The sequence below is a fragment of the Panthera pardus genome, unplaced genomic scaffold, assembly GCF_024362965.1.
Source record: "Panthera pardus isolate Hobbes unplaced genomic scaffold, ASM2436296v1 HiC_scaffold_27, whole genome shotgun sequence".
Classification (NCBI taxonomy): Eukaryota; Metazoa; Chordata; class Mammalia; order Carnivora; family Felidae; genus Panthera; species Panthera pardus.
Genome location: NW_026526843.1, coordinates 111089276 through 111111340, shown reverse-complemented (window position 1 = coordinate 111111340; position 22065 = coordinate 111089276). Strand labels below are relative to the sequence as shown.

General features: G+C 42.0%; 1 protein-coding gene and 1 pseudogene across 4 annotated transcripts in view; one reads left to right on the top strand and one right to left on the bottom strand.

Annotated features, from left to right (window-relative positions):
- The window catches only part of NHS (NHS actin remodeling regulator), a 341053-nt gene extending 320513 nt beyond the window's left edge, over positions 1-20540 (top strand). For 2 of the 4 annotated variants that reach the window (XM_019418008.2, XM_019418010.2), the window contains exons 4-9: positions 4426-4488; positions 6484-6676; positions 9343-9474; positions 10457-13438; positions 13760-13886; positions 16427-20540. In XM_019418008.2, the coding sequence (XP_019273553.1) occupies positions 4426-4488; positions 6484-6676; positions 9343-9474; positions 10457-13438; positions 13760-13886; positions 16427-17033 (4104 nt within the window). In that variant the 3' untranslated portion in view covers positions 17034-20540. The other 2 variants (XM_053891807.1, XM_019418009.2) reach the window with 2 other exon arrangements.
- LOC109248349 (calcineurin B homologous protein 1-like) overlaps positions 1-21983 on the bottom strand; it is a 31600-nt pseudogene extending 9617 nt beyond the window's left edge.
- Positions 21984-22065: the final 82 nt, after the last annotated feature.

Here is a 22065-nt window from a genome sequence, read left to right as displayed (position 1 = left end):
GACACCATCGTGGAATAAAAGTGCCATGTAACTGTGGCACTAAGGGTGCTATGTGAAGAAGGTGTTCCTTTAAGCCCTCCAGAAAGACCAAACACTTCATGTTTATGTGCAACACATACACACACTCCAGTAAAGAAAAATCTGAGGCAGACAAGGTCTCCTCCATCTCACAAATGGGCTATAAGCTGTGCATAAATGCAGGGACCAGGTCTAAGGACAAGTAAGTCTCAGAGTAGGGTGACAATAAGAGCCCAGATCACCTCACCAGGAACCCATTTGGCTTGCAATGAACATCTTTACTCTAAGGTTTTATTCCCCTACCGAAGTGTACCACAACATCCATTCTCTAGTAAATATTTCTCATGTTTAAGACAGCACGACAGTAATAAATCAGCCCTCAAAGTCAGCTGCTATAAATGCCATGTGTTATCAGTTAGATCACACACCAGAGCCAAATTTTCAAAACATTTTCCTTTTGAAATACTCACAACATTTTAACAGATGTCTTTTGGAGAGTTTTGAAGCACAATAAGCTCCCATCAACATATAAAATAAAACCAAAAAGAAAGTAAAATGTGGAGAGATTATATTTTTCTTTTGGCAGTAAGCCAAAGGTGGGGGCAAATCTTGAGATCTTTGGAGAAATGCTTGTTCACAGCCACAAAAGTGAAGAAATTAATAATGTCTGTTATTTCCTGCTCTGAACACTGACCAAAAATATATAACTCTAGCTTTCGTGGAAGCAGTTTCCTGGGCAGGTAGAGAAAGGATGTGAGGGTGTAAATTATGGGGCCAGCAGGGACAGAAATGGGATGCAAGCATCCAAAAAGCATCTTTTGTCAAGGACAAGATGGGCAAGACCAGCGGTGGCTGATTCTAAAATGGTGCATCTTGGAGTCTAAGCCCTTTCAAAATCAGTGGTAGGAGGGCCAGAATGGGAACCTAGAAAAGGAAGGAGAAAGTTTTATGTGTGTGTTTTTCTTCAACATTTGTTTATGAGAAAATTTGGAAGTACAGAAAAGTCAAAAGAATTGTGCAGTGAGCATGCCTATACCCATGAGAGGGATATCATTTTTCATGTGACAGTTTGTTTCCACTGGGGCTGATTTTGACCTTCAAAGAAATGCTCTTGAATAAATGAATGAATGAATGAATGAATGAATGGTCTAACAATCTTCCCATCCATGTATTCTGGGGAAGCCTAGGTTGTTCACTGCTACTCCTGCACGCAGTGGTAATTTCAAGAGCAGGAGGCCCTATGGGTCTGCTTCTATCAACTATTGTTTTGGACGCTCCTTGCTCATGCTGTCTGGTCTCCTGCTCTTGCCTTGTTATCTTTGACTTTGTGCTGAATGTTATACTGAAAAATTCTATGTGGAAATAATTTGATCTTATCTCTTTTGAGAGGATTTCTCTGTTTGCTTATGCTAGGCACACGGGGGTGCTAGCTGGCAGTACAACACATTTTGTTTAAGCAGTACCAAGGCAGTAGGAATATGGTTATGAACAAGAAATGGTTTCTGCCCTTACAAGTCTTACTAAGAATAAGCAACAGCATTCATTCAAATAGAGCCTATACAGAATAATGTAACTCATGCAAGCTTGACCAGCATGCAGCTTTTCCTCACCTTACCCATCTGCACCCATTAAGGAGAGGCATGCTGGGCCGTACAGAGATGTGCTGAGGTAACAGTTTTCTTTCAGTTTTATTTCTTAAATAATTGAGAAGAAAATTCTATGAACTGATTACTGCATTCACCATGTAAAAATCTAATCAGAAATAATCAGAATGCTCTCGCTTCCTTTGACCAAACACCTAGGAGAGAGAATGCTTTAACACTACCCTTAAGCAGTTACTAATTTCATGACAGAAATAAAACGAAAGTCCATTTGAATATTATAAGCTTAAATACCCTAAATCAACAGACCATCTGCAGGAACTTGAGTGCTTTAGTCGGGCGGTGGAACCAAAGAACACAGTCGTTTCACACACAAGCTCAAGAGTACCTAGTTTCAGCCCTCACAAGCTGGAGGTTGGAGCTACTATCGAAATAGCTGAGAGACCGATTATCTCAGAAGCAATCTTCTGTGAAAGATTACAGACAGACCTTGACTTCATGATGGTGACCAAAACAGAACGGACTGAGCTCTCTCTGGACTTGCCATCCTTAGTCACTTCCAGATGTTACCTCATGATTGTTTAATGGGATGGAGGGGCTTCTAAAACTGATGAAAAAATAAAAACCACTCCTCATCCCTCACTCCTGGCAAAAATACTCAACAGGAGAGATGACTTGGAAGATTTAGGGCAAATGACCAAACATACTAATATTAATATCATTAATATGTTATGCCCTGCAGTTTCCTGCTGTGTAATTTTTTGAAATCCTTTCATGAGACACCGGAGCCTTTGGTTTCTTGGAAACAGGTTCCTTTACCACGTGGGCTTTGTTTTCTGGCTCCCTTTTTCCTACTTCCATGAATTTGCTATTTTGCATACCCAAGCGTCTTGAGACCTGCACATCACTGTCTATGACTGATTCTTAGGAGAGACCCAGGTTAATGCTTGAACTCAGGCCACATACAGCACATCTGTCAAAATAATCATTTTTCCTTTTTTTTTTATTTAAAAAATTTTTTATGTTTATTCATTTTTGAAAGACAGAGAGAGAGCACAAGCAGGGGTGGGGGTGAGGCGAGAGAAGGGGACACAGAATCTGAAGCAGGCTCCAGGCTCTGAGCTGTCAGCACAGAGCCCGACGCAGGGCTCGAATTCACGAACCGCAAGATCATGACCTGAGCCAAAGCTGGATGTTCAACTGACTGAGCCACCCAGGCACCCCAAAATAATCATTTTCAATGAGGGAGCCATAGACCCTACAAAAATCATTTATGTTAAATAACACTGAGATCAAAGTTAACCGGGCCTGAGGAGATGGCATTTGCTTTGCTTAAAAATTAATGAGCAACCCTGTCAGTTAAAATTTAGAAGCTTAGAAGAGAATTAGACCTTGAGCGTTCCACCTCCAAAACATATGTCTGCCATAGGCTTAAGAACAGGTTAGAACTGGAATACATTAATACTGAGCCTCTGACGGAACCAAACGCTGCTTGTGGTTTCCTCTATTTGCTTCCACCTATCGGCACAAAGATGGTGAGTACCCGTGGGTTCTGTGGTGTCTGCTTCCTCCTGATATCTTGAACACAATCCTTACTGTACTTGGGTTTCCCATCAGTGTTAGAACACACAGGGCTCATATCATTCAAAGGCACAAAATAATTTGTTGAGCCCTTACAGTGAGGAGGCATTTTGCTGGCGTCATGGAAGACCGAAAAGAAAATCAAATATGGCCCCTGACCCCTAGGAACTCATAATCTAACAGAAGAAAAAGACACATCCAGGGATAGTTCAGGTTATGTTAAAGCAATGCTATATGGAAAGTGCTGTAATAGAGGCCTAATTGAATCCAAAGCTGACATGGTTTAGAGTTTAAAAGAGTTTCAAAGTCCTTCTCAGTAGATCCTGAGAAGGGGATTCTAGTTACCTGATTATTCTCTAAATAGGACCAGCCACGTAATTTGTGGGGCCCGGTGCAAAATGAAAAGGTAGGGCCCCTTACTCAAAAAAGCTTGGTGTCCTGAGTGTGGGGCCTTGTCACATGCCCTTGAACCTGGTCTTGTCTTCAAATACAGTCTATGAATATGAGGAAGAGGCAAATTTTAAGCAACCTGGAGGAAGACATTGCACACAGGGAATTTTCTTTCAAGGAGCTCACAGGAAAATGAATTCACTGTAAGGAAGGAAAATAATTCAGTATTTCCCAAATTAACAAATTGGGATTGGGAGCTAAAGGAAAGTCACTATTTTGCAAAAACAGTGTCACAGATATGCCACGGCTACGAGGTAAGGACAATAATAATAGTAGCAGTAGTGGTGGTAGTAGCTGACACGGACTTAGAGAGCTTATTGAGTGCCAACATTCCTCTCAGTCTGTTCTGTATATTTACTCATTTAATCCTCAAAAGAATCCTGAAGGGTAGATAGATGCTGTTATCTCCCTATCTTCCAAATGAGGAAATTGACCTTAGAAAGGTTGAATACTTGTCCCCGGCCACAAAGCAAAGAAGTGGTAGAACCAGGATCTGAACTCAGACAGTCTAGCTCCAAAGTCTGTGCTCTTAACCGCTATTTATGCTACTTCTCATAAAATAGGGAGGTATTCAGAAGGAAGGAAGGGGAGAGAGAGGGAGGGAGGGGGAGGGAGGGAGGGAGGGAGAGAGGGAGAGAGAGAGGGAGAGAGAGAGAGAGAGCGCTATCCCAGTATACATTCATTCACTGATATTACAGACTTGGCTTAACCAGGGTGTACTGTATGTTGTGTGCATGTTTTTAATTTTTTCTTTTTTTGCATTTCATGTTCATAGTTTAACAGCACCCGTTCGCCCTCCCCCACTGAGTGTTGCCACATGACCCCATGGAGTAGAAAGGTACTGGTTCTGAGAACATTCCATCACAGCCCTATCCCACTCTCTCCAGACACTTTCTTCTGTCTTTTAACTATGGCAAACTGTTGTTTCTAACTAACAGGTACTCTTTTAACTCCACTTTAAGAGTGATATTTTCCTAACTTGAATTAAATAAAATATGATTTAGACAGCAGTGTCCTTGGCTGTCTTTCCCACTTACTTTTCCCCCCTAAAGTGCAATTAAGGCTCTGTTCAAGACACGCATCACCTATTGCCACTCCTGGACTTTATAGTTCGAAGGGAAGAAATTCCGACTTGCCCTATATTTATCAGAACTGTGAAACTTCTCAAATCAAAAAAAGAGAAGAGGACAAAAGGATTCTCGGGCAGCCAGTTATCCCTGGCGCCGTTAAATAAAACGTGCTTTTGGCTGCTGGTCAGAGCCTGTAGTCAGGTCACTATTCTTTCTTTGTTTCCCAGCCCATTGTTATTCAAGGAAGGAATCGCCTAGGAAATGTGGCCTCTGGTGGTGGGGGTTTCTTTCCAGCTCTCGCTCGCTCGCTCTCCCTCTTTTTCTGTCTCTCGTTTTGCATGCACCAAACTTTTTTTTTTCTTTTTGGAAGTTACCTAGGAAACAAAGTCTTTTGTGCTCCAACTTTATTTGAGCTATTCGCTTCGCTGGGAATCTGCACAAAAGCTGAAGAGAGAAAGAAGGTTGCGATGTTTTACTAAAATGTTCATGGCGAACATATTTTTCTGGGGGGGGGGGGGCAATCATATCCTGTTGGGTGTGTTGGGGGGTTTCGCAGATACCTCTGACAAGGTAAGCAAATGCTGCGGGGTTAACTTAAACGAGTGGCTCTGGAATCTTCTCTTTAAGAGGACCCGAGAACAATTTGACAATATGTGAAATCCTGAGTTAACAGGACACAATGCTTCCAAATATGAGGATGAGAAAAAAAAAATTTTTGTGATTTTAGGACAGAATATTATTAAAACTTAACTGGAATAAGAGGAAAAAGTATTTATTTTATACACTCACCTTCCTCCAAATTATATAAAGAAAGAAAACTAGGTTCAGTGGTGAAAACTGGGTCTTTTAAGATAATCTGGTTTAGAAACCCAACCCTGAAATCAAAATTGGAATGGAGCCTTTTTAATAATCTGGGTTAGGACCCCAGCCCTGAAGTAAAAGGTAGACGATATTAATATCTATCAAGGGTTTGGATAGAGAATTTTCAAATGCCATACAGAAGTCAAGGCCTCTAACTAAACAGCTAGAAGAAAAGCTTCACACTGCAAAGCGGAAAGAAACTCAGCTAAGGCCCTTTACTATTCTGAATTTGAAAAAGAAGCCCTCTTGACTCTTTCTCCCCATTAACTGCTTTTGTATTTTCCACTGTAGTAAGTGGGGGGATTTGTTTTTCCATGTGCACGCAGCGTTGGTGAAACTACATTTTTCAAATGTTATTCACAAATGCCATTGTCGTGCAGTAAAATTAACTCCTTATGTTTTAATCCAGCCTCTCAGATTAAGATAGGCTTTGTCCTTCCAGGTGATGTGTTCTGGAATGTCTCCTGACTCCAGGTTTTCTGGCACGTTTTCTGAACCTTTTCGTAGGCATCTATATCATCTTCTCCCTTTGATCCCAGTCATTTTGAGCTCTCAAGACTTTCAGTAGCAATATACAGCGAGATAGATATCCAGAATCTACCTCTCACTAGATTAGAGACTCAGATTTTTCTTCAGTTTGAAGTTTGGGGATTTATGGCTACCTGTCTCTCCTCTTAATTCCATTTGACCTGAAAAGCATGTTCATGTAGCCCATTTTTTCTTCTGTGTCTCTTGACTATTGAAATCATAACTTTTGATTAGTTGTGCTTACTATTTCTAGGAATTCTTCCTTTGATCTAAAAGCTTATTTCTGACCTCACTGTTCTTAACTGGGAAATTCCTTAATATGTGTGCTTACATATAAACCATGATGGCAAAGTCTGAATGTACTTCATTTGCAGTCCCATCCCCCAGAAGATGAAGACACAGATGTCACGTTAGGGCAGAGGCCGAAAAACCCGGTACACAATATCCCCTCGACACTGGACAAGCAGACCAACTGGAGCAAAGCACTGCCTCTCCCAACACCAGAGGAGAAAATGAAACAAGATGCCCAAGTGATCTCTTCTTGCATTATTCCCATCAATGTCACTGGTAACGTTCTGTTCTTTTCTTAGGGGCAGTCGGGTCAGAATATTCTGCGTTTTAAATATGTTCAAAACCTGTGCCTCTGGGTGTACCAGTTAAGAACACCGCTTTGTAAACAAGCAATACCTTTTTCATCAGAATACAACCCAGAAGATGTTCAATATGCTTTTGTCAGGTTTTGAACATCAATTTGCATATGTTTTGCTGGGCCGCTTGTTATGTAAATGATGGACAGTTTCTTTTTGAAAAAAGTCACCAAACAGCTCTTTGGTCATAGCTGACTGAAATAATGGAGAAAGCGGCAGTGATTAATCATATGATAATGATGCATGGCCCAGCAAGAGAGAAAACAGCAAACCCCAGGTCCCTCAAACGGCAAGTAATGATCCTGTAGACCAACTATAAAATCTGTTTTCAGGCTTCCCTGGATGAAGGTAGGCTTGTTTAAAAGATCGTTTAGACTTCTGCATCGATTTTGGTGATTTCTGACCTAAAAATATATGTATTCAGAGATGAAGGCTGAATTCTATTCTAATCCAGCAAGCCTGTCTTCCATTCCTCTCTGCTTTCCTCCTCTTGTGTATTGAGAGTGTATTAGTCTAAGTCAAATGTAAACCTGTACGGACTTTTCTTGAAAAGTTTGCCTGCAGCAATTGTAAATTCCAGGTAATCTCAGCTTTAAGTAAAATAATGTTATGACATATTCTAACTTTCAAAGATAGACATAAAACGATCTATCCACTGGGCTTTCTTTAAACATCTGTAATAGTTATATTTTAACTTATTTGCATATTGAAATTTTCCAAATGGCCATATAATTACTGACTTTTTTCCTGGTACCATGGGACTAAAAATTGCATGTCGCTTGAGATGCATTTTGGACATGGCTATTATTAACCCCACTGAGATTTCTCTCCCATAAAGTGGAGAGCAAAGGATGAACAGGTATCTGGGATAGACGTTATTTCCTTCCTGAAAAACAAGAATTCTGGTTGATCAGCTGGTTATGAGGTGGGAGTAATTTTCCCAATGATCTACTCAACTTGTAGGATAAATTGTTCTAAGGATGTGTACTTTATCTGATGTCCACAATCTAAATGGGTTGGATTAGGTAGGTGTCAAAATGTATCGTTTTGGCATCCTCTTAAACTAACTTTCCATTCTGGGAACATTCGATTTGAGCACCACCTGCTTTCTTCATAACACTGTAAGTAAATCTTGTTTTCAAATTTAGTTCTTTGATTATGGGTCTTGTGATTCAGGAAAAAGGAAGATCTTTCCTTCTGCTTTATTTCAGGAACTCTCAGACTAAAGCCTAGATTATATGCTGATTTCAAGAGCTTTAATGAGAAAGCTGCTAATGACGTCCATATAACATAAAGTGTGTCTGTATGCCAGACGTCCTGTAATTAGTATGAGTAGAATGAAGGATCTTAATTTTTGGTTGGAGCTAAGAAAGGAAAATTCCGTTAGTACAGATTCTCCAATAATATTGTAATTATTCATCATGTGATATCTCAGACTTTTTTCAAAGTGAGTTCTAGAAACTGTTGTCACTGTGATGCTAAGCAGAACTCAGAGTGCTTCATTATATAGCTGAGCCGAAGTTTAACATGCCATCCTGCTCTATGCTTAACAGTCAGGATAAATGATGAGGTAACCAGATTCCAAAGCACTTTTGGCATCATGACTTTCTGAGGCAAAGCTCACGCTGACAAATCCATGGCGCATGCCTATGCCAGACAGGAGTTTGAGTTCCTCACCACCTCCTTCACCATTCTAGATTTGATAAGACTGCCTGTAGCGTAGCAATGATGTGATTATGGAAAGAGAAACAGATAGGCATCAAGGTCTGGCCCCTGTATTTATAAAAGCAAACAGAGACTCACTGTAAAGACTGGGACTCCCAGCTTCATTTCCACCTGATGGAGAAGGCAGACCCACTCAAGGACAGAACTGAGGACTGCCTTGTACTTTCCTCTTATATTGATAAGACCCTGGTACCAAACCAAAAAGTGTCCAACTGGGTCAGTAGAAGAAAGTAGAAAGAGTTACATGAGAATTTAAAAACAAATCTTTAGGCTACTTTCTCGTCACAGAAAGAGTGTGCGTGTGTGTGTGTGCGTGCGTGTGTGTGTGTGCGTGCGTGCATGCGTGTGTGTGTGTGTGTGTGTGTGTGTGTGTGTGTAGGGTTGCAGTGTAGTGGGTAGAGAGGGAAAAGATACCTCACAAAGATGCTTTTAGTGAAGAGATGGGTCAGGAAATGTTAGCTGAACTAATTTGGGTTAGCATCTTAGCTCTGGATCTACTCTGCAAAGACAGCATCAGAGAGCCCAGTAAATAGTAACTAAAGGTTGTGAGTCCTTAAGGAGCTGTTTCTGTGTGAGAGTGATTCTTTGATGTTATTTTTCTCTCCTCTTTCTTTTGATTCTCCTTCTTTGCTTGTTGCTCTTGGCAGTGCAAGCTGTTGTGCAGAGCCGCATTTAGAAGTAAAGCTTAATGTACCGCAGAGTAATTTAAATAAGAGCTGAATAAGGGCTCCCTTATATTTATTCACGGGCTTAATCCAAACTCTTCCTTTACTTCCAATCAATAAATATCACTGTGTTCCAAGCAAATGAAAATTTGTTTGCCATTTCTAAAGGCTAATGAGACCTATTTGTGGGTTGCAGGAGTTGGTTTTGACAGAGAGGCTAGTATACGCTGCTCTCTTGTTCATTCACAATCCGTACTACAGCGGAGACGAAAACTGAGGAGGAGGAAAACCATCTCGGGTATCCCCAGAAGAGTCCAACAAGAAATAGGTGTGGTATAAAACTGTTAATGGTTAACATTCTGTTGGGTGCGATTATAAGGAGGGGAAATGGAAGCCGGCCTTTTAATCAGCTTCCTTAAAAATAGTGTGGTAACTTGTAGAGGCTTTGAAATGGTGTGTACTTGTTTTGTGTTCAGCAAGCTGGTGGTATTACTTTTTGAATCTCTGTCCTTGACCATGAAGATTTTAACCTTATGGATTTAGGTATATATGTTCAGGTCTTACGGCTGAAATGTAATATTTTGGTAATTTTTTAAAAGTTTTATTAAGATGGAAATAATGAATAAAAACTAACAAGATTCTGCGAAAAATTATTTTTAAAAAATTATACCTTTATTTGAAGAGAGATATACTTTTATGGCATTAACTATTTTAAAAAGGTAAATTTCAAGCATATTCAATTAAATATTGAATACTGATAACATGTTACGCTTTATGACTTTTTTTTCTTTTTTTTCTGTTCCATGTATTTAGGAATCTCTTCCTACATTTTATTATTGTTGTTGCTATTATTATTATTAGGGTAGCATCTCTATTATTACATATAATGAGTTATAAGAGTTTTACTTTGTTGAGTATATATTACAAAATAAAAAAGAATAGTGGCCAAGAAGACTAAATGCACTTTAGTTTAACTTTAGTTTAAAAAAAAAATAGTCATCACTTACTGGGGCAAATAATTTGACAGTGAAGAGAGAGAATTCACAAAAGATCTAAGAACATGTTCTCTTAGTATACACTAAGAAAATGTGTGTGTGTGTAGAGAGGGAGAGGGAGAGGGACAGAGACACAGAGAGGCAAATGGGCAGATTCCCCAAAGCCTTTTAACTTTCTCCTAATTTTACGTGCTGCTTGTTTTTTCTCAAAGAGAAAGATCCAGCATGCCGCACCCAGATTTGTGGGCATCTCTCAGAATGTGTGTTAGCCTGCTGAGGTATACAATATCTCACTGTGCTGTCCATGTACCCTAGATTCTGATGAATCCCCTGTGGCCAGGGAGAGGAATGTGATCGTGCACACACATCCAGACCCTTCCAGCACTGTCAACAGGAGGTCTGGAACCAGGGACTCGGAGTGCCAAACCGAAGATATTCTGATTGCTGCTCCATCCAGAAGGAGAATCAGAGCTCAAAGGGGTCAGAGCATCGCAGCTTCCCTTTCTCATTCTGCCGGCAACATCTCCGCGTTGGCAGACAAAGGCGACGCCATGTTTACTACAGCAGTGAGCAGCCGCACAAGATCTCGGAGCCTTCCCCGGGAGGGCAACAGAGGTGGGGATGCTGAGCCCAAAGGTGGTGCTAAACCCTCAGCATATGAAGAGGGGGAGTCTTTCGTGAGTGACCGAGAAAGAAACACTAATGATTGCAGTGACGCCCCCAGCAGCCCGAGTGCACAGGAACGCCAGCCTGCTCTGGGCCTGGCTTGCTCTCAACATCTTCACAGCCCCCAGCACAAGTTAAATGAGAGAGGGAGGTCGCGTCTATCCCGAATGGCTGCCGATTCTGGCAGCTGTGACATCTCCTCCAACTCGGACACCTTTGGGAGCCCCATCCACTGCATCTCCACGGCTGGCGTCCTCCTCAGCAGCCACATGGACCAGAAGGACGAGCACCAGTCATCCAGCGGCAACTGGAGTGGGAGCAGCTCCACATGCCCCTCACAGACCTCAGAGACGATTCCTCCTGCAGCTTCTCCTCCCCTCACTGGCTCTTCACACTGTGACTCGGAGTTGTCCCTAAACACGGCCCCTCATGCTAATGAGGATGCCACTGTCTTCGTGACCGAGCAGTACAACGACCACCTGGATAAAGTGAGAGGCCACCGGGCAAACTCCTTTACCTCCACGGTGGCCGACCTGCTGGATGACCCCAACAACAGCAACACAAGTGACAGTGAGTGGAACTACCTGCATCACCATCACGATGCCTCCTGCCGCCAGGATTTTAGTCCTGAACGCCCCAAGGCAGACAGCCTGGGCTGCCCGAGCTTCACAAGCATGGCCACCTACGACAGCTTTCTGGAAAAGTCTCCATCAGACAAAGCAGACACTAGCTCTCACTTTTCAGTGGACACAGAAGGATACTACACTTCCATGCACTTTGACTGTGGCCTCAAAGGTAACAAGAGTTATGTCTGTCACTATGCAGCCCCGGGCCCAGAGAATGGCCAGGGCATGGGGGTTCCTCCTACTCTCCCGGACTGTGCCTGGCAGGACTACTTAGACCACAGGAGGCAGGGAAGACCAAGCATCTCTTTCAGGAAACCAAAGGCAAAGCCGACCCCACCTAAACGGAGCTCATCACTGAGGAAGTCCGATGGAAATGCAGACGTTTCTGAGAAGAAAGAACCAAAGATGAACACTGGCCAGCTCCTGCCTCACAGTTCCAGGGAAATGAAGCTGCCTCTTGATTTCTCCAACACGCCTTCTCGAATGGAAAATGCCAACCTTCCCGCCAAGCAGGAATCTTCTTGGATGAATCAGAGTGAACATGGTATTAAGGAACCTCAGTTAGACACTTCAGATATTCCACCATTCAAAGATGAAGGTGCTGACTCAACTCATTATGCAGATCTCTGGCTTCTAAATGACTTGAAAACAAACGATCCTTACAGATCTTTATCTAATTCAAGCACTGCTACGGGTACCACAGTTATCGAATGCATCAAATCTCCAGAGAGCTCTGAGTCCCAAACATCCCAGTCAGAATCAAGAGCCACCACCCCATCCCTTCCTTCTGTTGACAATGAGTTTAAACTGGCTTCACCAGAAAAGCTGGCCGGCTTGGCATCCCCATCAAGTGGCTACTCGAGCCAGTCTGAAACACCAACCTCCTCTTTCCCTACAGCTTTCTTTTCCGGTCCACTGTCTCCTGGAGGTAGCAAAAGAAAACCGAAAGTCCCAGAAAGGAAATCCTCACTACAGCAACCCTCTTTAAAAGATGGAGCTCTGTCACTGAGTAAAGACCTTGAACTTCCAATTATACCTCCCACCCATCTTGACCTAAGTGCTCTTCATAGTGTCTTGAATAAACCATTCCACCACCGTCACCCACTGCATGTGTTTAGTCATAATAAGCAGAACCCAGTAGGAGAAACACTCAAGTCCAATCCTCCACCATCCCTTGCAATTACACCGACAGTCCTGAAATCTGTGAACCTTAGGTCCATCAGTAAGTCTGAAGAAGCTAAACAGAAAGAAGGCAACAATACAGATCTCCCCCACTTAGAGGACAATGCTCTCGCAATGGCTGCCCTGTCGCCAGGCAAGATGAAGCCACATATGGCTAAGAAATCAGTATCACGTCAGTACTCCACCGAAGACACCATACTGTCCTTTTTAGACTCCTCTGCACTTGAGATGGGACCGGATAAACTACAGCTAGAGAAAAAACGTACTTTTGATGTAAAGAATCATTGTGACCCAGAAACAGTTACCTCAGCTGGTAGCAATCTTCTAGAGTCAAGTGTCACAAGAGACCCAATACCTATGGAGAGTGAGCCCATTCCAGAAAACACACCAAGTAAAACTTGTGACTTTCCCACAGAAGGATTTCAGAGGGTCTCTGTCGCCCGCCTAAGTGATGTGGATGGTAAAACACTCCAATATGGAGCTGGTGCAGATGAAGCCCCGGCACAGGCGCAGAAGGCATCCTCTGCAGGTGGAGAGGAAGCTGCTCGCCTGGAGTCTGCAGATGTGCTCACTTCTCAGTCGGACGCACCAACCAGACCCACAGACATAAACAATCAACTTAAGCAGCAACTGGGGACGAGCCGCCACCATGACCAAGTGCCTGGGAATATCAGCTACGAAGCAGAGGTATCAACTGCAAATCCATGCCCTGAAAAACGTTCCGAGCAGGAAAATATCGCTTCAGGTATTTCAGCCAAAAGTGCCTCTGATAACAGCGGAGCAGAGGAGACCCAAGGAAGTATGGAGGAGGTTTCACTGAAAGGTCAGTCGTTGATACCTTTGTCACAATGGAAAGGTGTCTCGTGGCACTTCCTTAAGTTTTTCCTTTCTTATGTTCCCTGTGACATAGCACCACCCTGGGGGTTGGTTTCCCTCCACTTTTTTTTTTTTTTTTTTTTTTTTTTACTTATTACAACAATTGAGATAAAAAGTTTTTGTTATTGAGGGACTGAGCTGTGACAGACATCTTTTTAAAAACAGCAGTAAGGTAACTGTTGTTCATTTATTCCACAAGTCACTGAAACACAGCAGCATGCCTGGTACCTTCCTCCTAAAGATGCGGGTTTTTTTTTCTTAATTTAAGAATCGTCACCGAGTGATGACTCTATGATTTCGCCACTCAGTGAAGACTCTCAGGCTGAAGCAGAAGGTGTGTTCGTGTCTCCAAACAAACCTCGTACAACTGAGGATTTATTTGCAGTCATTCACAGGTGAGGCAACAATACCAAAAGTTTTCCTTTTTTCACAGGTGAGGCAACAATACCGAAAGTTTTCCTTTTCATAGTGCATCTCATGAAATGCAAATATGGGAAAGCTTTGTGTACTTGTGACACATTCAGCAAAAAAGCAAAGAAAAATTGTTTTTCCAAGTCAAAGTGACAGATTGACATTTGTGCGGGACAATGCAAGCCTTTATATATAGCTTGACCTCAACTGAGAGACTTTCATAAGAACTGCTGAAGGGAGATGTTTTTTCCATAGGAAAGACATTCTAGAACAAGTTCTCATTTGAAAACAATTTATGGTTAAGTAACTTAGAGTGAAAGCTCAAACGCTACTGTCATCTTGGACTGAAAATAATTTCTTGAGCCAAAAAAAAAAAAATATGCTCACAGCTGTAATCCTACACTAGCAGAGACCAATGCAAGTTGATTCACTAGACAGAACCCAAGTTGGAGACAAGAGAGTGTATAAACTTGCCCATTTCATAGATCAGAACTAATCACTGCTCCCTTTTTTCCCTACCTTCCTAAAACTTAAATGTCTTTAATAACACTGGCCTTCTCTAAAATTAGTGCTCCAAATCCCACGAACAGAGAATGTCCTCTGGGCTGTTTTTCTAAGACACTGTTGCATCCATGTTACCCATTCACATTCTCTCACCTGCCACCTGCGATCAAGAGCCATGTGTACAAGAATATATACTCCTTACAACTTGTGACCGATGGACAGAGCAGGAACTAGTGCTTGGAAAGCGATCCCACATCAGACTGAGCTATCCAATCCTGATGTGCCTACTCCTTTCACAACCACGACCGCCGTCTTCCACTAGGCCTCCGTGACCTAGATGGGACTCCCAAAGGACAAAACTCGGGGACTGTCTCTTGTACCTTATGAAATTGTATTTTTTGAAGCAAGTTTTTTCGCAAGCAGCTTACCATCATTTCCCCTGGAATTCTAGTTTTTAAGGGAACTTGAGTTTTCCGTTGATGTGGTTTTCTCATAAAGAAGGAGCATCACTCTTCAACTTTTTTTAAAGGAGTCAGTCAGAAATGCCTTCTGTGTGGCTATTCCTTTAGCAGGCACACCTTTCCACTCAGAGAGTGAAGAATCATCAGTTTATGTTTTCTTTGCTCCATGTGTAGGCTAAGCTCCAATTATATTTCCCTTCCCCACTTTATCTTAGGACCAGTTAATAAAATGCTATATAAGTTAAAGAGCCGAGTTCTTACCCCACAGGACCAAATGTTAGTATCTGGAATAGTGGACAGAATGTAAGTAGCGGAGTCAAAAGCATCTAGAATGGAGTCTAAGCGCCGCTACTTCCTGACCAGTCTTGTCAGTTAAAACCTCTCTACCTATTCCTTACTGTTGGTGGAGATACCTATAGCTCGCATGTTCAGTTTTGACGCTAAGATAACGTTTTAGCATCTAGAATACGGTAGATGCTACAAACAAGTGTTAGTTTGAAACCCCTCCCCTGCTGGCAGTGCTAGACACTGGCATGTGCAACATAACAACCAGGAAGGTTTGGGCGAACCAAAATGAGGCTGGTCTCCAACTGTAAAGTTGACATTTTCTCTATCCTATGGATTTTTAGGCTGGCGAAAGAGCATGTTGCCACTATTTATCAGTGAACTGAATCGTGCTGAAGATTCGCTAAATTTACACTATTATCAAGAGAAATAATATGATGATGGATGCCTAGGTTTGGTAGACTTTCTGAGCTTGGTAATCTTAAGATTTGCATTTGTGTAGGGTTTAATTATTTATGTACAGCACAGTGAGAGGAATAACCTCATTTTTGTGAGAGTTTGTAGAGCTCCAGAGGTGGTCTAGGTTTTCAGCTGTGCACAGAAAGTTGGCTTACTGACTTATACAGTGCTGATGTTACCAAGCAGCTATGGAAAATTGTATTTACAGCCCAAACCGGATTGATTTATTTAAAAAGTCACGTAAGAAATTTCTTTGTACAGAAAATGTAAAAAGGAGACAGAATGGTGTGATTCATCTCCTCCACCCCACTCACACCCATCACCCAAGCCTGTCAACCATCAACCTCTAGCTAATCCTGTCCCATCCACACCTCCACCCGCTTGGCTCTCCTGGTATTTCCCTGGAAACCAACCCCAGACCTCTGATCATTTTATCTGTGGTGAAGAGACAGATTTAACAAGAGAAAGCCAGAGTCCTTCACTGCCTACCCTCTAACCGGAAGTCAGGCAGCAGTATTTTCTTACACTCGAGCAAAACATCCCAATAGGTCCTCCTCTACATCCCCTAGTCATTATGTGAAATGGTCATTTCTAGAACCAGTTCACGTCCACTGGCTATCGGAAAGTCTCCCTCAGGCTGTGAGTGCTATCGGGGCAGGGACCACATCTCCGTCCTCATGTCCACTCCCCTGACGCTTACTACCCCGTCAGCTTGGGTGCACCGAGGCGCTCTTCAAGGAGGGGCACGAATATGCCTTAATGATTTTAGTTTCGTACAAAGCCACACGGACTGAGATTTTTCCTTTTCTCAAAAGGTCCAAGAGGAAAGTCCTTGGAAGAAAAGATTCTGGGGATATGTCTGCTCGAAGCAAATCGAGAGCTGCTCTTGGCAGCGGCAGCGCCGGAGCCGGTTCTGTCACTTCGCCCAACAGCAGCGTGACCACGCCAAACAGCCAGAGGTCTCCCGGCCTCATCTACCGAAACGCCAAAAAGTCCAACACATCGAACGAAGAGTTTAAGCTGCTGCTGCTCAAGAAAGGAAGCCGCTCGGATTCCAGTTACCGCATGTCTGCTACTGAGATCCTGAAGAGCCCCATCCTGCCCAAACCCCCGGGGGAGCTCCCGGCGGAGTCCCCGCAGAGCGCCCATGAGGCCCATCAGGGGGCCCCTGGAGCCGAGGTGTTGTCCCCGCTGTCTCCATGCTCCCCAAGAGTGAACGCAGAAGGCTTCTCCTCCAAGAACTTTGCCACCTCAGCATCCGCAAGGGTCGGGCGCTCCCGAGCGCCCCCCGCGGCCAGCAGCAGCCGCTACAGCGTCCGCTGCAGGCTCTACAACGCGCCCATGCAGGCCATCTCCGAGGGGGAGACAGAAAATTCTGACGGGAGTCCCCACGACGACCGGTCCTCCCAGAGCTCCACCTAGGTGGCCCGGGCCAGGCTGGCTAGCAGAGGCCAGAGCCCTTGGTCCTAAGAGGACGCAGGACCGGTGCGGAGGACTGGGGGGCGGGAGGGGGGGGGGGGTGTCGGCGCACCACGGGGCACCATCGGGCACCATTGCTGCTTCCCAACGAATTCCTGAACATTCGCTGGGGAAATGGAAGCTGGTTTGGTCTTTCTTGATTATTTTCCATGTTTTTAAGTGGCTGCACCGTCTTTCATATTTTTCTTTAGTATAGTTTGATTTACCCAATCTCATTCCTTTTATAATACAGAATTTGAAGATGTCCGCTTTTCATGAAACCTAGAAAAAGTTTTCCCAGAGCTGCCTATTCAAAAAACAAAGCCCTCACTGTCATAATTCTTAAGAAGATGAAATTACTCTGGAGGTTTGGTATTTTTTTACATTAAAATGAACTACAGCAAAATTTAGAAGAAAGAACTACACACATGTAAATACCATATTTTTGATAAAAATGTGTAAATAGATTTATCAATGACGAGTGGACATGTGGCCAATTATCTACTACACACCAACTGTTTAAAAAACACAAGAAATAAACTGTAATAATTGTATTCTGTGAATACCATTTTCATATCAAATACCATATTTAAATGTCCACCAATATGATTTTCTGAGTGATAAACCTCAGTTATGAATTTTAAACTGGTGAAATAAAGGAAATCTTGAGGTCATATACTGAAACGTGATTAATTTAAAGTAATGAATTCAGACCTAACCATTTTTGTGACAAATTGCAGCACCAAACAAGCAAATAGTAACACATGGCTATGATTTACCATGTGGTAATTTGGACAGAATGGAAAGCATGCTTTTGATTTTTTTTTTTAATCAATGAGAAGAACCATTCTCAACACAAAGCCCCGAAGAACAGCATCTGACAGTGTCTTTTAGACTTTTAGTTTTTCAATGGATTGCTTTAAAGAGAATGAATAGGGGAAACAATACTTAATTTTAGGTTATGTTTTATATTAGGCTACTGGGGGCATAAACAGTCATAATCTAATGACTATAAACTCCTTAAACAGTGTAGCAATTAGCTCCAGTTTCTTTAACTAACAAAAATAAAACATAAGCATGCCACAGAGCTATTGACTTATCAGTAAGTACCTGCAATGAGTTTTCAGTGAAGCTTTCTCTCTGTGCTGATGAGATTCACGCTACCTAAAAAGTAACAGAAATGACACTGTGAACAATATAGTTGGGAAATAGGTATGTGTATATGCATTATTTATATTCGCTGTTAAACTGGGAATGGGGAACAGCTCTGGTTCACAACACTACATACAAATGAGTTTTTGTCTGATTTTACTGTATCTGCTTGATGGCGAAAGGGGAGGGGTGGTGGGTGGGAAAGGAAATGTCAGGGCGAGTGCTCTGATAAAATGAAGGCAGGGAAACAAGCTGAATTACTTGAAATTACTTGAATTTTCTTGTCTTAAAGCTGAAAAAAAAGTAGTTACAAGTTGAAATCTGCAAATGGTTCTTACACCTCTGATTTTAACATGAAATGATACTAATGTTTGAAATGCTTTGTCAGAAATATAAGCAGCTATGTACTTAGAATATGTTTTGATTGGGACAAGGTAGAATGTAGAGAGAACTAAGAAGGGATATGGCCTATAAATGAATAGAATGTAATTAGAATGATAGAACAGACCAGAGTTACGGAAAAATTGATAAGCAGCTGGCTTTAAGTTTATGCAAGTGGTATTTGGGAAAGTAGGATGTGTGAAAGGGGGTTTGTGGCTTTGGTTTAATTCATACAATATGAAGGAGAAAGCCTGGTCTAAGAAGATGCTGTCTTTCAATAGAAACACTTTCTAAGATGTTACAGATTGAAAATTAGAGAATCTGATTGCTGTTGGCTTTTTGTTTGTTTGTAAAGAAAAAAATGTCTGGCTTCTTCTACTATTTGTTTTCACTATCAAATAGTATCTCTTAATTTCTTGTCATCCTTGTGTGTAAAATGGGTGCTGGGGGGTGGCGGGGTAGAGGAGGGAGAACGTATGTGTGTGTGGGTGTGGGTGTTTGTGCTGGGATAGATAAGCTACCTGGGAAAGGGTACATTTGAACATTTACAAAGTGTTATACTTTTTACTAAAAGAAAAATGTTTGGGGGTTTGAAAAAATGGACCATCACTTGTCATTGGAACCCATTAATCAAGAAAACCAGCATGGTTTGACACCACATGGGAACATGAATAACTTTTTCTCATGCTTTGAAAAGTACACTTGGCAAAATTTTAAAAAATAATGTTTTTAGACAAATGCGATAAGAAACCGTCATTTCCAGTCACAGTAGGTGATCTTTTGTAATTTTCATAAAAGCAGTTCGTTTGCAGTATGGCTTTTGTGTAGTCAGGGGTTTTTTAAGCGTAAAGAAAGGTATGTGGGCTTTAAAAGTGATTCTAAATCTTGGATAGGAAACACATGAATTGGCTTTAATAAATGTCACCTTTTTATTATTGACATCAATTTAAGTAATGGTACCATATATTTTTAAAAATACATACTGACTTGAATTGTGAGGCAATAAGATTCCTTCTATATGTAATGATCACAGAACTAACCCTTATAATATAGTTTTACTTATTTTGTTTACTCTAAAAATCTATAGCAGAGTTTCTCTATTTTATATTTCATAGATTAAAAAAAAACCCAAATGATGATGGATTTTAAATTCACTGTGGAAAGAGTATTGAGCAACAAACTGAGTTTAAAAAAAAAAATAGTAAGAAATTCCTTAGTAATCTGGAATATTCTACATGGCTTTATTACATAGCATATAAAACCAAGAATTAGAGGGCTGTCTTCAACATCACTGCCGTTTTGAAGCAGGGTACACACATTAGGTATCGTGAAAAACATCAATCCAAACTTTTCTTCTGTTATTTGCACTGATGCTAATTTTTTGTTCTTTTATGTTTATACAACATGTCTATGTTGTGTGGGGGAAATTTTTTCCTTTTTTTTTTTTTTTTTTTGGCTAAGTAGAGGACATGGACTAGTTGTTGCAAACAAAACACACGGTTTGCTCTTGCCAAAGGTCAGTGAGTGAGTCGATTTGCTGCAGTGACGGCCGACTTAGAGAACTAGATGACGACAAAGATTTAAAACTATAAAGAAGGTTACAGTGTAACTATTTTGGTACTAGAACCAGTTCATGCTGGCCAAAAAGACAATGGTTTATGGACTTGCATCCATTTTGTATTTTTGTAATATTTGTAAATATGAACTTTTTAAATTGTTGCAGAAATGGTTTCTTTTGTAAGATGTTTTCAACGTTTACATTCAATTCAAGCCTTTGTATATTTTAGAGCTGTGCAACACTTTAAGTCTTGTATTTATTTTTAGTAAAAATGGTGACAGTTTCATTGTGAACCCCTCTCAAAAAAATGTACCAGAAAAGTTTGATTACCTAGAAAGTGTGTATAGAAACTGCAAATAAACGTGACTGCAATTAAACAACCGGTTTCCCTTGGATTATGTAATTGTATTCTTGGGGGTTCACAAACTCCAAGTGTTTTATTCAAACTGGACATAAAGGAAGGGAACTGCTATAGCAAAAGTAGGAGCAAAATAGTAATAATAATAATAATAAATACTGTATAATGGGCTCTAATCATGTTTTGGTCTTTTAGATTTTTAAATTTTATTTTTTATTTAAGTTTATTTGAGAGTGAGCGAGCAGGGGAGGGGCAGAGAGAATCCCTAGCAGGCTCCACACTGTCAGCACAGAGCCCAATGAGTGGGCTCGATCTCACGGTTGGTGAGATCATGACCTGAGTTGAAATCAAGAGTCCAATGCTTAACCAACTGAGCCACCCAGGTGCCCCTAGATTTTTTAAATCTCTACACTTGGGGCTGCTAGGCTCCAACTCACAAGCCCGAGATCAATAGTCTCACACTCTACTGGCTGAGCCAGCCAGACATCCCTCTAATCTCGTTTTGTATTTGAAAGAATACAATTCCAATATATACTATACTTGTAGCTCCTCTGTGAGCCAAGAAAAGATTTATGGCTTTACTTTAAAATACTCACCTGCTTTGCTTCTGACAGTTACTCAGACTGTGCCTTTTTGTGTTTTTTTTTTTTTAAGGTTTATCTTGAGAGAGAGCAAGAGAGCGAGCAGGGGAGGGGAAGGGCAAGGAGAGAATCTGTGCTAACAGCACAGAGCCCGAACTAAGGAACTATGAGACTATTTCTGCTATGAGAGCAGAAATCAAGAGTCAGACCCTTAACCAACTGAGCCACCCAGGTGCCTCAGACTGTGCCTCCTTCTGAAGATGGGCAGCCTCAATCTACATATAATATGCCACTAAATAATGTCACGTATCCTTTATTACATAGCAAGTTTACGTGCCAGATAGTGTTCTAAGTGCTTTGCTTACTCAAACTCATGTACTCCCCACACTGTGCCCATTTTACAGATGCGAAAGCGCAAGCACAGGGCCATTACTTAACTCGCCCCAAGCCTTGAAGCAACTAAGTGTTGGGGCTGGGATTCAACCCCAGTAAATCCGGCTCCAGGGTCTGTATCACCTATCCACGAGGTAACAACTTCCTAAAATAACTTTTCCCTTGTTTGTACCAAACCTCCAAAACTAAGACCCCGCCCCCTGTCCACCTTCGAATTTCAACAATGACTTGCACACCTAGGATAGAGTCAACGTCTGTGGCGGGGGTAGGAGGGACAGAATTACATTTAAAAAAACAAAATTTTCAAATAACCAACCAATGGCAGTAGGGAGGCCAAGCGCCTAGCGGCTTCACCCCGCCGAGCCCTCTCCACGAAGCTTCTCCAGCGCTGGAAGAAAGCGCACAGGCGCGCCGGCGCCCCTGCGCAGCCGCAGGAACACTTCTCAGAGTTGGAGGCTCGTGCCTGGGGTTTAGGGCGGGGGTCGCAATCCCAGCAGCTTTAGCGGGCAAATGAATTCGAACACTCAGATACTGGCGCTGGGAGGCGGGCACTGCCGGTAGCGCAAGGGTAAC